Genomic DNA, 15097 nt, shown 5'->3' on the forward strand with positions numbered 1-15097 from the left:
TCAGGAAGCACAGAGTTCCAAGCAAAAAGAACACAAATAGGCCCATATCATATCATAATTAAAATGCCAAAAATTAAAGACAAAAGAGAATCTTAAAGGCAGCAAGAGAAAAGCAACAGGTTACCTACAAAGGAGCTCCCATAAGGCTGTCAGCTGATTTTTCAACAGAAACACTATAGGCCAGAAGGGAATGGCATTAAGTAGTCAAGGTAATGAAAAACAAGGATCTGAATCCAAGACTACTCTATTCAGCAAGTGTATCATTCAAAATAGAAGGTGAAATAAAGAGCTTCCCAGACAAAAAAAGGTTGAGGGAATATATGACCAACAAACCAGCATTGCAAGAAATATTAAAGGGAATGTTGTAATAAGGAGAAGAAACAGAGAGAGAAATATAGGCTTAATAAAAAAAAATGGCAATAAGTACATATCAATAACTTTAAATGTAAATGGATTAAATGTTCCATAAAAAGACACAAAGTAGCTGAATGAATAAGAAATCATGGCCCATATATGTGTTGTCCACAAGAGACCCACCATAGAAAAAACGACTCACAGAAGTTGAAAGTGAAGGTATGGAAAAAAGTTTTTCAAGCAAATGGAAATGGGAAAAAAAGATGGAGTAGTGATAGTCATATCTGATGAAACAGACTTCAAATTGAAGGCCATAACTAGAGACAAAGAAGGCCACTACATAATATTAAAAGGGTCAATCCAACAAGAAGATATAACCTTGGTAAACATATATGGACCCAATATAGTAGCACCAAAATATATTTTAAAAACTTCTGGATGACTTCAAAGGAGACATTGACAGCAGTACAATCACATAGTAGGGGACTTCAACACCCCACTGACATCACTGGATAGATCCTCTAGACAAAAAATTAACAAGGAAACAAAGACCCTAAATGATGTACTAGATCAGATGATTTAATAGATATTTGCAGAGAATTACACCCCAAAACTGCAGAATATACATTCTCCTTGAGTGCACACAGGACATTCTGAAAGACAGACCAATATAGGACACAAACTAAGTCTCTACAAATTCAAGAAGACTGAAATCATATCAAGCATCTTCTCAGATCACAATGGTATGAAACTAGAAATTAATTACAATGAAAACACAAAAAAACATTTAAACACATGGAGGCTAAATAGCATGTTATTAAATAATGAATGGGTTACCAGGAAGATCACAGAAGAAATAAAATATTCCTGGACATCAATGAAAATGAACATACAACAACACAAAACCTATGTGATGCAGTGAAAGCAGTCCTGAGAGGGAAGTTCATAGCATTACAGGCCTACCTCAAGAAATAAGAAAAAAACTTAATAGACCATCTAACCCTACAACTTAAAGAACTAGAAAATAAACAAACAAGCAAACAAAAAAACAGAGTAAGTATAAGAAAATAAATAATAAAAATCAAAGAAGAAATAAATGACATAAAGACTAAAAAAACAATTCAAAAGATCAATGAAACCAATAGCTGATTCTTTGAAAAGATAAACAAGATTGATGAATCTTTAGCCAGATTCATCAAGAAACAAAGAGAGAGGACCCAAATAAAGAAATCAGAAACAAAAGAGGATAAGTAACAACTGACACCACAGAAATACAAAGGATTGTTAGAAAATACTATGAACAACTATACACCAACAAATTGGACAACCTAGGCAAAGTGGACAAATTTCTAGAATCACACGATCTCCCAAAACTGAATCATAAAGAGTCAGAAAACTTGAACAGACCAATAACAACTAAGAAAATTGAAGCTGTACTCAATAAACTCCCAGAAAACAAAAGCTGGGGTCTGGAAGGCTTCACTGGGGAATTTTACCAAATATTCAAAGAAGAAATAACACCTATTCTCCTCAAACTATTCCAAAAAATTCAAGAGGAAGGATGACTTCCAAGCTCATTATGAGGTCAGCATAATCCTAATTCCAAAACCATATAAAGACACTACAAAGAAAGAAAACTACAGGCCAATATCCCTGGTAAACATAGATGCCAAAATCCTCAACAAAATATTTGCAAATCAGATCCAGCAATATATTTAAAACAATTATTCATCATGACCAACTGGGATTTATCCCAGAGATGCAAGGCTGATACAATATTCGCAAATAAATAAATGCAATACACCACATAAACAAAATGAAAGATAAAAATCATATGATCATATCAACAGATGCTGAAAAAGCATTTGACAAAATCCAGCACCAATTTTTTATAACAACACTCAGCAAAGTGGGAATAGAGGGATGACACTTTGGAGTTATCTCATAGAGTCAAGGGGGGCAGGCCTTTTACCCTGAGGACCAATCAGCAGCACCGAGGGAGGAATGGGACGCCGAGTGCAGCCTTTCTTTTTTGTCAAGGACAGTTCCTGTGGGGAAACCGAGCTGTGAACCTCAGCCAACACTGCCGACAGATGGGAAAATGAAGTTGGAATATTACTCTACACCAAATACGATATTTAACTCAAAATGGATAGTAAGAGCTAAAACTATACAACTCTTATATGAAAACATAGGGGGAAAGCTTCATGATATTGGATTTGGCTATGATTTCTTGAATATGAATCCAAAGCACAGGCAACAAATAAAAAAATAAACTGGACTACATCAAAATTTAACATTTTGTGCATCAAAAGTCACTATCAAGAGTGATAAGGCAACCTATGGAACAGGACAAAATATTTTCAAATTATATATCTGATAAGGGGTTAACATCCAGAATATATAAAGAATTCCTACAACCCAATAACAAAACAAACAACCTGAATAAAAGGTGGACAAAGGACCTGAACAGAGACTTCTCCAAAGAATATATACCAATAGTCAATAAGCACATGAAAAGATGCTCAACATCACTAATCATAAAGGAAATGCAAATCAAAACCACAAATGTTGGCATTAGCACGGAGAAACTGGAACCCTTGTGCATTGTGGGCGGGAATGTAAAAAGGCACAATCATTGTGGAAAACAGAATGGCAGTTTCTAAAAAAATTAAACATAAAATTACCATATTACCATACCAGGCAGTACTTTCATTCTGCATGCATATCCAAAGAATTTTAAGGAGCAACTCAGTAGATATTTGTACACCCATGTTTATAATAGCATTATTCACAATAGCCAAAAGGAAATATCCAAGGGTCCACTGGTGAATAAATGGATAAATAAAACATGGTAAATACATATATGGTATATATAAAAATTCCCTTATTTCCTCAGGAATATTATTAAGTCTTGAAAAAGGAAGGGAATTCTGACACATGGATGAACCTTGATGACATGATGCCAAATGAAATATGCCAGTCACAAAAGGATAAATATTTGATTCCACTTGTATGAGGTACCTATAGTAGCCAAACTCAGAGATAGAAAGTAGAATGGTGATTTAGGCCAGTCAAGCTGCCTAATTTGGTTGGTTAATATCAGTTTGGAATGGGCTGATCTATATATCTTTAGTCTAATTGGATACTACATTATATAAAGTTAAGTTATAGATAGATTACTTCCACTTAAAATGTCAGGAAAATTATTATGGATTTCACTATGTGTAATGTACTATTTTCTAGCTATATTTTGACATAAAATAAACTAATTTTATTTAATCATAAATTAATCGCCCTGGCCAGTTTGGCTCAGCGGTTGGAGCGTTGACCTGCAGACCAGAGAGTCCTGGGTTCAGTTCCTGCAAAGGGCATGTACCTCAGTTGCAGTTTGTCCCCAGCCCCAATTGGGGTCGTGAGGGTGGCAACCACTCCAGGTGTCTCTCTCGCATTGATGTCTCCCTCTCTCTCTCTTCCTCCCTCTCTCCCTCTCGCTCTATCTGAAGATAAATGCAAAAAAAATAAAATAATAATAAAGTCATCTTTTTACAAGAACTTTGTTCTATTTTCTTATACAATAAACTAAATTTCTACAGTTATTAACCTCAAAATACCTTCCAATTCTGTGCTAATGTTATCGGGAAGAGTTTCCAATAGGAAATATAGTCTGCTGAGTTCCATGCTTTCAATTTCCAGAAGATTAATTGTAGTTTTTCTCATTTCTTCCTGAAAATTTAAATTACATATTAAAATAATAAAATGTATCTCCTAAATAATGCCCTATAAATGTTTTCAAAGGTCAAAATGTGATTTTCATTTAACACCTTCTGCTGCTATTTTTATTTGGAGTAGAAAGTAGGAAAAGTACAATCAGTTTTAAGATGTCATTGTTAGCCCTGGCCGGTTTGGCTCAGCGGTTAGAGCATCAGCCTGAGGTCCAGAGAGACCTGGGTTCGGTTCCTGCTAAGGGCACGTACCTTGGTTGTAGTTTGTCCCCAGCCTTGGTTGGGTCGTGCGGGTGGCAGCCACGCTATGTGTTCCTTTCACATCGATGTTTCTCTCTCTCTCTCTCCCACTCTATCTGAACAAAAAAATAGAAAAAATGTCCTCAGGTGATTAAAAAAAAAAAAAAAGATGTAATCGTTAGTTTATCTTTTAATTTTTGCTAATTTTCTTCTACTCAGAAATCATCTTTCCCTGTGTGCATGTGTTTCTTGTTTGCAGTTTCAATCAATTTAAAGGTAAAGACTTCAACAAAAAGGGTAATATTGAGAATGAAAGCTACTTAATTAAAAACAGAAAATGTCTATAAAAATATGCTTAGGTATGAAGAGAACAATGGTTCTCTTATACATACCTACAAACCCAAACAAAAAGTCAAGTGGGCCTGTTGTTAAATTACGGTGAATTTATAATTTTGGGGGGTGGGGTTATTTGGAAAAAATTTAAAAATCTGTTAGTGGAAAAACAGATAAGTCATCTTTTAAATAAATGGTCTTAATGGCTATAGTTACTTTATGACCTGAGAAATTACCACTCTATTTTATGAATAATGAATTATATAATTGTACATATAGCATGATCACTTTTCTATAAAAAAATAAAATCAATACAGGCATCATCCATACCCTGAAAACAGGAAGAACATTCATCAAGAAGTTAATTGTGATTATTTTAGGGTGGTGGGATCATTGTGGTTTTTCCTTTTTTCCTTTTGCTTGTCTATTTTTTTCTAAGTTTCCTAGAGTAAATATGTAGTGCTTTTATAATAGTGAAAATTTCTTTAAACATGGAGGGATTTATCTCTATTTAAGAGATTTTAGAGGTCACCTATTTAATGGAGACATACTATACACTTTAATAAGCCACAAATAAATATTTTGATCCCTTCAATTCCTAGAGAAAAACATAACTAAAACCCAAGCAGAGTAAAAGGTTTCACAAGACCACAGTGCAGAGCAACATACACAAACTCTGAGTATGTATTCCACATGTATGTACTCTATATGTATTCAATTAAGTCTAATTATAAAGTATAACTCTGTAGTATACATCTATAACTATATAATTGCATAAAACATCATTGTAATGAGATTACTTTTATCAGCAGTCTGTAGACCCAAACTCATTTACTTTACAGCCACATTTCTCTATTTTTAGATATTTGATATATACTGTAGTAGATTCCTATTTAATATTTTTAAATCAAATGAAGAGACTTGACCATTCTAACCCTGCTGGGAAAGCACTGTAAACATCATCCAGGACCAAACAGAAATGTTTCTGACACTTCAAAAGGAAATTCTTTAAATATTTCTTTGTGGGGCTGAGTTAGTATAACCAAAAGAATTTCTGTTTGTTTGTTTTCACTCAACAGCATGGTCTACTTCAGTGAAATAAATGCCCCCCCCCAAAAAAAAAATCCTTCATCAGTTATATAAGGAATTACTTATAGAGAACAGAGTTCATTGGCACCACACATGCAATTTATTTCAGAGATTGTTTGAAACAGTGCTTACATAATGGTGCCCCAAGCATTTGCCCATTTGGCTCACCCCCTAACTGAGCTCTAATATTGCCAGGATCGCTTCTCCTTAGCTGGCTTGCCCTCATCCACAGCACAGGTCTTAAGTGTTCTGCATGGAAAACTGGGCAACAGTCCACAATTGAACAACACCGGTTAAAATGCTTAGTGAATCAAGAGAAAAGGTTTTATTTTTTATTCAGAGTAAATATTTTCCCTATTTATCCATAGAGTTGGTGCTAAATTAAAGTTTCATAAAGGAATAAGTGTAAGACTCGGGGGAAAAAAGTTCTTATAGATAATACAATACCAATTTCTTGACAGCTACAGCCGTGTCCTTAAGAAAGATCCTAGCTTCTTCGTTGCATTTAAAATAGTCACCTTGCAGTGATTGTTCTGAAAAAGAAATCAGAAAATTAAGATTTCTTATTTATCTATCCAAATTCTATTTAACCCTTAAGATCTAGCTGAAATGCTTACTCAGTTGCAAATTACATCTTCAATCTTTGAATATCTAAGCACTTTATATAAATCTCTTTTGTACTTATTTTCTATTTCATAGAATTCTAATTTAGGTATATATTTTATGTTCCTTGAGGATAAATCCCTCTTAAGGGTCCATCTGCGCATCTCTCATGGTAGAAAAAGGGATGTGTATAGGACAAAAAATTCAACAAACATTTATGAAAGGGATAAATATAACAAGCCTATAATGTATGTTTGTTTAAGAATGTTTTCATATATATATTTTAAGATTTTTTTCTTTATTAATTTTAGAGAGAGAGGAAGGGAGAGAGAGAGGGAGAGAGAGAGACAGAAACATCAATGAGAGAGAACATCGATTGGCCACCTACTACATGCCCCCCACAGGAGATTTGGCCCACAACCTGGCTATGTGCCCTGCCTAGGAATCAAACCAGCGACCTCTTGATGCATGGGTCGACGCTCAACCACTGAGCCACCTTGGCCAGGCTGTTTTCATATATATTAAATATAGGTTTTTTTTGTGTTTTTAAAATGCTTTTATTGATATTTTAGAGAGGGAGAGAAAGCTAGAAACATCAATGTGAGAGAGAAGCATCAATCAGCTGCCTCCTGTATGCTCCCTACTGAATGTGCCCTGACCAGGAATCAAACTGGGACCTCTCAGTCCATGCGATGATGCTCAATCCACTGAGCCACACCAGCTGGGCTTACATATAGTATTTTGCCCCAAACCACACATTTAATTAACTGTATAAAAATTTAAGTTGATTCTTGGAATCTTATGATGATTCATTCCCATTTTACAGGTAAGAAATCTAAGACTGAGATTATGTCATAATTCAAGGTCACAGAACCCATCGCTTAAGAGTCTGGATTCAAATGCAAGTGGTGTGACTCCAGGGTCCAAGCCCTTAATGGCCCTATTCACATGTCAGAAGAATAAATAGCAATTTCTGCCCTCACAGGGAACTTGAATTCCTTTAATGAACTAAGCTCTCAAACCAAGTGAAAATCAAGTACTGAGTTTGCAAGCAAGTGTGCGGTAGGGAGGGGCAGGAATTGCTTGCTATTTCCTTTCCTTTTTTCTAAGGCATGAATGAACACACGAGCTTCTTCCCGCTTTCGAATGGGCTGCAGAACTACATACTTTATAACTCACACTCAAGACAGAGGTTCAGTGAAGTTTTTTCCTAAGAAAAACTTTCTGAGGGTCCAAAAACTATTAGCAGAAAAAGTACTGGTGCCTAAGTACTAGGGTTGAATGGATATGCTGACGTAGATGAGCTTGGACACAAAGGAATCATTTGTAGTTAACATTTTTACTGCAAACACTCCTTGACACTTCTCATAAGAATGATGAAGTTAAATTAGTTCATCTAAGAAGGAAAAAAGAAACTATTCCAAACTAAGAGTAATATTGTGATAGATATCAATATGGTTAGGTTACCTAGAAACAATGAGATGATTAAAGCTAGGAGATGCTTTGTTGTTTGGTATAAATGGTTTATGAGTGAACAAGAAATTCCCTTCCTTGGACGGTCTCACCTTAAGCTTAGGTGACTTGATTACAGGTTCAGCTTTTTCACTTTAAAATTAATTTCTTTATTTTTGTTACAGATGTATCTCCCCCCCCTCCTCCCGCTACCCCCTCCCCCAGCATTGCTGTCTATGTCCATTGGTTATGTATATACCATGTAAGTTCTTTGGTTTCTCCCTTCCCTCCCTCCGCCCCGCCCACCTCCTGAGGTTTGTCAGTCTGACAGGTTCAGCTTCCTAACTGAAGAAGTATTTTAACCTGGTATTTTATGTTTGCATATCCTAAACAGCCTGCTCTCATTGCCTTGCCTAATACAACCGGAACTCCAACGCTCCGTCTCTTGTTTGCCTGTTAAATTCTCCAGTTTGCCGTGGCATAATGTTGGAGGAAATTAACTTGCAAAGAAAAATCATGAAGGGAAAAGTAAAATTGCATGTATACTCTAAATGCAGGTGGGTACCCAGTCGCAGGCACGTGGCACTGGCCCGGGAGTCCAGGGTTTGCCACCAGCTACTAGCGTGTTAGGCCATGTACTCCAGGGGCACTACGGCACGGGAGCGGACCCTGGACCCCACCCGGTCGCCCTCTGTAGCCCTCGGGGCCGGAGGAGGCTCTGCCCTGGCCAGGGACACGCTGGTCCGGGAGGAGAGTCCCACTGAGGGGTCCCGCTGAGCGCCGCCAAGGCGCCCCCTCTCAGATGTCCCTCCGGGCGCCCGCGGGACTCTCACCCACAACAAAGAGCTGCTCCAGCGCTTCGGCCGCGACCGAGGAGCCCAGGGTGGACGGGAAGGTGCATAGCTCCAGGGACGGGCCGGTGGAGACGGCGACCCGCCGCAGCACCTTCTCGCTGAACCCCAGCTCTGGGGACCAGGGGCGCAGCGCCATCTTGCTGCTCCTGCGCAGCGCCCACCCGGCCGGAGGCAAGGACCCCGTTGCTAGGAGCAACGAGGACGTCCAGGCAGGCGCCCACGTGGGCTGGATCCCCGCCCCCGCTCGGGTCTCTAACTTCATCCACAATAATTAAGCGATCAGGAAAGATGAGTCCGTCTTTAGCTGTCCTTTTGTCCTTCCATTCCCACTTTAGCCCTTGTAGCCGTTGGAATCCTAATGATCACTTTTGACGCAACTGTGTGTCAGGCACTGCAGGAGGAGCTTAATTTTCACATTGGCTTTGCCAGGCAGGTTCTTTTATTGGCTCCAACTTTACAGACAGGTGCTAGTGGTTTGGGATGGGCCTAGGTAGTTACACACCTGGAAGGCATTTTGTGGTTTCACAAAATGTCCATTTTGTAACTGCTTCCATGACTTATTTAGTCTGTCTGTCAAAGCTCTTATTTTTAATTCATTTAATTATCATTTTTACAAGGTGTTTTAGATATGATTCATCTGAAGATGACTCAGTAGAGATCATTGGAGTATTAAGCTCTCCATTTGAATTAAACATCATTGCTTTCTCCCTTTCTCTCTCTCTTTTGGGGGGTGTGTACATGGGAAGGGGTACTGACCATTTCCTTAGATATGGATACAGAAGAGATTTTCCAGACCTCATTTGGAAAATAAAAGTACAAGTCATTGCTCCTCTGAATCCCATTGCTTCCCACCCTAAGGAACTTCCTCAAATAGCTCCTCCCTCACCTGTGTCTTCCACGTGTTCCTCAGAACTCATGCCCTTTTCTCTTACTAAATCCATGCCTTTCCTTTCGCCACCTTGCCTCTTTGCTTCCCTTCATAACCAAACTTCTTAAAAATATGGTCATTTTAGCGATCATTCTTCACCCTGAATTCTAAATTGCCTCCTCTTCGCCTACTAGTGGCCTTCTCTCCGCCCCTTTCCCACCCATCTCCTTTGCTGCAGAACTTGATATTAGTACTCACTTCCCCCACCCCTTCTTTAGAAACTCACCTCCTAATTGGTTCTGGCGATTTCTTCTTCACTCCCTTCACTGGCTCCCTCCTGGTCTTCCTCCTATTTGCCTAAAGGGGCAATCTGCCTGGGCTGCACCCTTGGTCTTCCTTCATACTCTCTAACCTCTTCCCTCGAATAGGCTTGGGTTGAATCGACACAAATAACACTCAGGTTTTATCTCCTGCCTCAACCTCTCCTAAGTATTAATCTTGTAAGCTAGTATAACGTTCTTATCTGGCCACGTTACCAGCATGTCAAATTCAACCTGTTCAAAATCAGGTTGCAGGTGGGTTCTCTGCCTACTGAAATCACAATTGTATTGTCAGCCTGTCTCAAATGCTGTCTCATCCATTAATTTTGTCTCAATCCCAATAATCTCAGAGCCTCCAAAGCATTTGATTTGTTTTTCATGGATGGTAACTATCTTAGGCTGAGTAGACTTGCAGTTTTCTTATCTGTAAAATGCTTCAATTTTCTCATCTGTAAAATGCGGCCTTCGTTGTAGGGTACTCATGAGAATTAAATGAATTAATACAGTGTTTAGAACAAGGCCTGGAGCAAAATGAGCTGCTCCACAAATTTAGTTGTTATTATTTCTACACTACTATGAATTCTGTAAAAAGACCGTGTTTTGCTCATCTCTGAATCTCCTGTAACCCCCAGCACTGCAATTTGCATATCATAGATGCTTAAGATATCAATGAAATGGATAATAGAAAAGATTTATGTATTCAGAAACTTTAAAAATATAGAACCCAAAACCATCTGCAGTTCAGGCTTTATTAGGAAGAGAAAAATACTGGAGGAAAAGGCAACTTCCTCGGGATCTCACACCACTTTTAGATCTAGTCTGGTACAACAAGAACTAACATTCACAATGGTCTTACTGACCTTTGCTATTACAAGACCCTGAGGACATTTTGAATCATCAGATTAAATTGTATAAGGGTCAATTTTGGTTCTAAGCAAATTTTATTATACCAGGATTACTTTTTTTTAAGTGGTAACTCTTGTTTAACCATGATTTCAAAATTAATGAAAACACTGGATTCTCAGATCTGCCAGATGAATGAGCTTTCAGAGGCAAAGACTTGTCACCATGGCCCCTACACTTTCTTTTCCTGTTGCTCTGTGGATGTGTGGTCTGGTTCAGGATGAATGTATATGTAAAAAGAAGCCATGACTGAGAGCTCTTTATTTGTGGACTGCCTTTCCTGCCTTTATTCATGGCAGCGTTGTTAGGTAAAGCCTGAATTTAAGCACTTCCATCTTTAACCACAAAGGTCGAAACAGCAAAACTGTGTTTGGAAAAATACTCAGTCCCCTGCAGTTAAATCTTTGGACTCCCTAGGTTCTTCCAATAAATGCCCATTTACGGTGAGTACACTTTAGTGGGTTTCTTTTCTAGCAACCAAATAGCCTTGCTGAGGCCTGTTGCTCCCGAGCTACAGGTTGGAAGGAGAGGGGCAGAGAAACACAGGAAAGGCAGCGCTGCTCCATGGAAAGAGCCCAGGCCTCGAAACCAGACAAACAGGGTTCTGCGTCCTTGCTTTATCACTTGCTAGTTGTATAAACCTGTGCCGGTTATTTAAACATCTTTAGTTTTAGTTTCCTCATTTGGACAATCAAAATAAAAGTATTAATCATGTTGTATTTTGAAATTCTGAGGATTAGAAATAATGTTTATAAACAGCTGAGCATGGTGTCTGGCTCACTGATCCTGTATCATTGCTAAGAGGTTTCATTTTAATAGCCTTAAAATAACTGGCTTAGTATAATTTATTAAATAATAAATCAAGTAGCTAAATTACATATAATAATTAGTCAATTGGCTAAATACATTTAATATAATAACCAATTTAGAAATTAAAGGACAAAATTCAAAACAAGGTAAATTTTGGTGAAAAGAACAAAAAGTAAATGCACTTTACCTAGTAAGAAACTCCACAATGGCCCTGGCCAGTGTGGCTCAGTTCGTTGGAGCGTCATCCCATGCACCAAAGGGTTGCAGGTTTGATTACTGGTCAGGGCACCGGGCACGGGAGGCAACCAATCAATGTTTCTCTCTCACATCAATGTTGTTTTTTAATTTCTCTCTTTCTCCCTCTCCCTTCTTCTCTATAAAATCTTTTTTTTTTTTTTTAAAAACCCATAAAATTAAAAAAAAAAAAAAGAAGGAAAGGAAGAAAGAAAGAAAAAGAAATTTCAGAAGGCCAGGAGTAAGTGCTCTTGGTTTAAGCACTATTATTCTCAGTGGAGATTAAAGATTATTGGGCACACAAATGGATTCATGCAGATAAACAAACAGAATATTATAGAGTCCCCGAAGAAAGCTGCATTTATTCTGTTGGGAATTATATTTTGTGGTAACAAGCATCTAGGTGTTCTCTCCCACTTAGGGGAAGCAAAAAAAAAAAAAAAAGATAAGAGCTATGTTCTATCAAGCAAAAAGGAAGCTGGGTCAATTTGCCACTAAGAGATTGTAGTGTGGTAGACTCCCTTCTAATTTTAGAGCACTTTAAACACATTTATTGAACAGTGCTAGTACTAGAGAATTTCTGGGTATTTTAATGACTAATGTGAAAAAATAACAGTATTGCCCATTTCCATTTATAGTTATCTCAGACTAGGTGCATTATATTTATTGGGCAATTTGTCCTTGTAAGAATTTATATGTTGAGGTTCTACTTTGTACTGAATCATTAGTAAGTATCAGAAAGAAAATACTGATGAACTACAAATTTATGACTACTGTATGCCCTGATTGGAAGGGCCAGGAGGACCTTTCTAAACTTAGTGGGAACGTTTAATATTGAATTTTCAAAGTAACCTTTTGAATATAGAGCCTGAAATAATTTTCTGTGATTCTTAAAATAACAGTGAGATTCTTTATTACCTGGGCTTTTTCCCTGACCATCTTGGAGGGCTGGCTGCCTCCTTCCTCTGAAAGCCTCAGTCCGTCAGAAGGTCATGCTGTCTTCACCGGTTGCAGTGATATGGGAGAGGGAACTGGGAAGGCCTGGCCTCCGCCCCTCCCTCCCTGTCAGCCTGACCTGTCCCCAGACTCACCCCTGCTCATTTTTCTTGTGTCATAAGCTCTGCTCAGTGCAGGGGTAAGGTGAGCATCGCCATTCAAATATACTATCCTAATCCAGAGGTTGCCTTTTTATTTTGTTGATGGTTTCCTTTGCTGTGTAGAAGCTTTTTAGTTTGATGTAGTTTTACTTGTTTATCTTTGCTTTTGTTTCCATTGCCAAGGCCAGTCAGTGTCAGAGAGCTTATTCCTATGTTTTCTTCCAGGCATTTTACAGTTTCAGGTCTTATGTTTAAGTCTTTAATCCATTTTGAGTTGATTTTTGTATATGATGTAAGATAAATGTCCAATTTTATTCTTTTGCATGTGGATATCCAGTTTTCTCAGCGCCATTTATTAAGAGACTATTCTTTCCCCATTGTGTATTCTTGGTGCTCTGGTCAAAAATTAGTTGACTAAACATGCTTGAATTTATTCTGGGCTATTCTGTTCCATCGGTCTATGTGTCTGTTTATACCAGGACCATACCATTTTACTTACTATACCTTTGTAATATAATTTAAAATCAGGAATTGTGATGCCTACAACTCCCTTCTTCTTTCTCAAGTTTGCTTTGGCTATTTGGGGTCTTTCGTGGTTTCATACAAATTTTAGAATTGCTTTTTCTATTTCTGTGAAAACTGCTGTTAGAATTTTGATTGCATTGAATATGTATATCACGTTGGGCAGTATAGACATTTTAGCAATGTTAACTCTCCCAATTCATAAACGTAAATTATCTTTCTATTTATGTGTGTCTTCTTCAATTTTTTCATCAATGTCTTATAGTTTTTAGTGTACAGATTTTTTTACCTCTTTGGTTAAATTTATTCCTGTTTTATTCTTTTTGATGCTATTGTAAATGGGATTATTTTCTTGATTTCCTTTTCGGATAGATTAATATTGGTGTAAGGAAACGCAACTGATTTTTATACGTTGATTTTGTATCCTACAACTTTCCTGTATTTGTTTATTAGTTCTAACAGGGTTGTGTGTGTGTGTGTGTGTGTGTGTGTGTGTGGTCTTTAAGGTTTTCTACATATAGGATCATGTCATCTGCAAACAGAGATAATTTTATTTCTTCCTTTCTGATTTGGATGCCTTTTATTTCTTTTCTTGTCTGCTTGCTCTTGCTAGTACTTCCAGTATTGTGTTAAATAGAAGTGGCAAGAGTGGGCATCCTTGCTTTGTACCAGATCTTAGGGGAAAAGCTTTCAGTTTTTCTCTATTAATTATGATGTTAGCTATGGGCTTTTTGTAAATAGCCTTTATTATGCTGAGGATATTTCTTTTTATACCTATTTTGTTGATTGGATGTTGATCTTTGTCAAATGTTTTTATTGTATCTGACATGATCATGTGATTTTGATATGTTATCTGTTGTGATATATCACATTGATTGATTTGCATATGTTAATACAAACTTCTATCACAGGGATAAACTCAACTTGTTTATAGTGTATAATCTTTTTGATGATGTTGTTGAATTCAGTTTGTGAGTATTTTATTGAGGATTTTTGCATCTATGTTTATCAGAGATATTAGTAGTTTACTTGTGGTGTCTTTATGTGGCTTTGATATCAGGGTAATGCTGGCCTCATAAAATGAGTTTGGAAATGATCTCTCTACTTGTGTTTCTTGGAAGAGCTTAGGAATGATTGGCATTCACTATTCTTTAAATGTTTGGTAGAATTCATCTGTGAAGCCATCTGGTTCAGGGCTTTTGTTTTGTTGGGGATTTTTTAAATTCCTACTCAGTCTCCTTATTTGTTATTGGTCTGTTCAGGCTTTGTATTTCTTCTTGGTTCAGTCTTGGTAGGGTGTATGTTTCTAGGAATTTATGCACTTCTTCTAGGTTATCCAATAATTGCATATAATTGTTCATAATAGTGCCTTGTTATCTTTTTCATTTCTGAAGCATCTGTTATGATGTCTCCTCTTTCATTTCTGATTTTATTTGAGTATTTCCCCCCTTTAGTTAGCTAAGGGTTTGTCAATTTTATTTTTTCAAAAAGAAAAACTCTTAGTTTTGTTGATATTTTTCTATTCTCTATTTGATTTGTTCTGCTCTAATCTTTATTATTTCCTTCCTCTGCTAACTTGGAGCTTAGTTTTCTAGTTCCTTAAGGGGTACATTGAGGCTCTTTATTTGAGATATTTCTTTTTTTTTTAAGGTAGGCACTTATCCCTATAAACTTCCTTTAGTGCTACTTTTGC

At 37.3% G+C, this 15097-nt stretch overlaps 1 protein-coding gene across 1 annotated transcript in view; it reads right to left on the reverse strand.

Moving 5' to 3' along the window:
- The window catches only part of CCDC175 (coiled-coil domain containing 175), a 59219-nt gene extending 50433 nt beyond the window's left edge, over positions 1-8786 (reverse strand). Inside the window, exons 1-3 of the mRNA XM_036251072.1 lie at positions 8630-8786; positions 6189-6274; positions 3969-4080 (exon numbers count right to left, since the gene is read on the reverse strand). Of these exons, the coding sequence (XP_036106965.1) occupies positions 3969-4080; positions 6189-6274; positions 8630-8786 (355 nt within the window). The remainder of the gene's footprint in view (positions 1-3968; positions 4081-6188; positions 6275-8629) is intronic.
- Positions 8787-15097: the final 6311 nt, after the last annotated feature.

This window comes from Molossus molossus, unplaced genomic scaffold (genome assembly GCF_014108415.1).
Source record: "Molossus molossus isolate mMolMol1 unplaced genomic scaffold, mMolMol1.p scaffold_m16_p_1, whole genome shotgun sequence".
Lineage (NCBI taxonomy): Eukaryota > Metazoa > Chordata > Mammalia > Chiroptera > Molossidae > Molossus > Molossus molossus.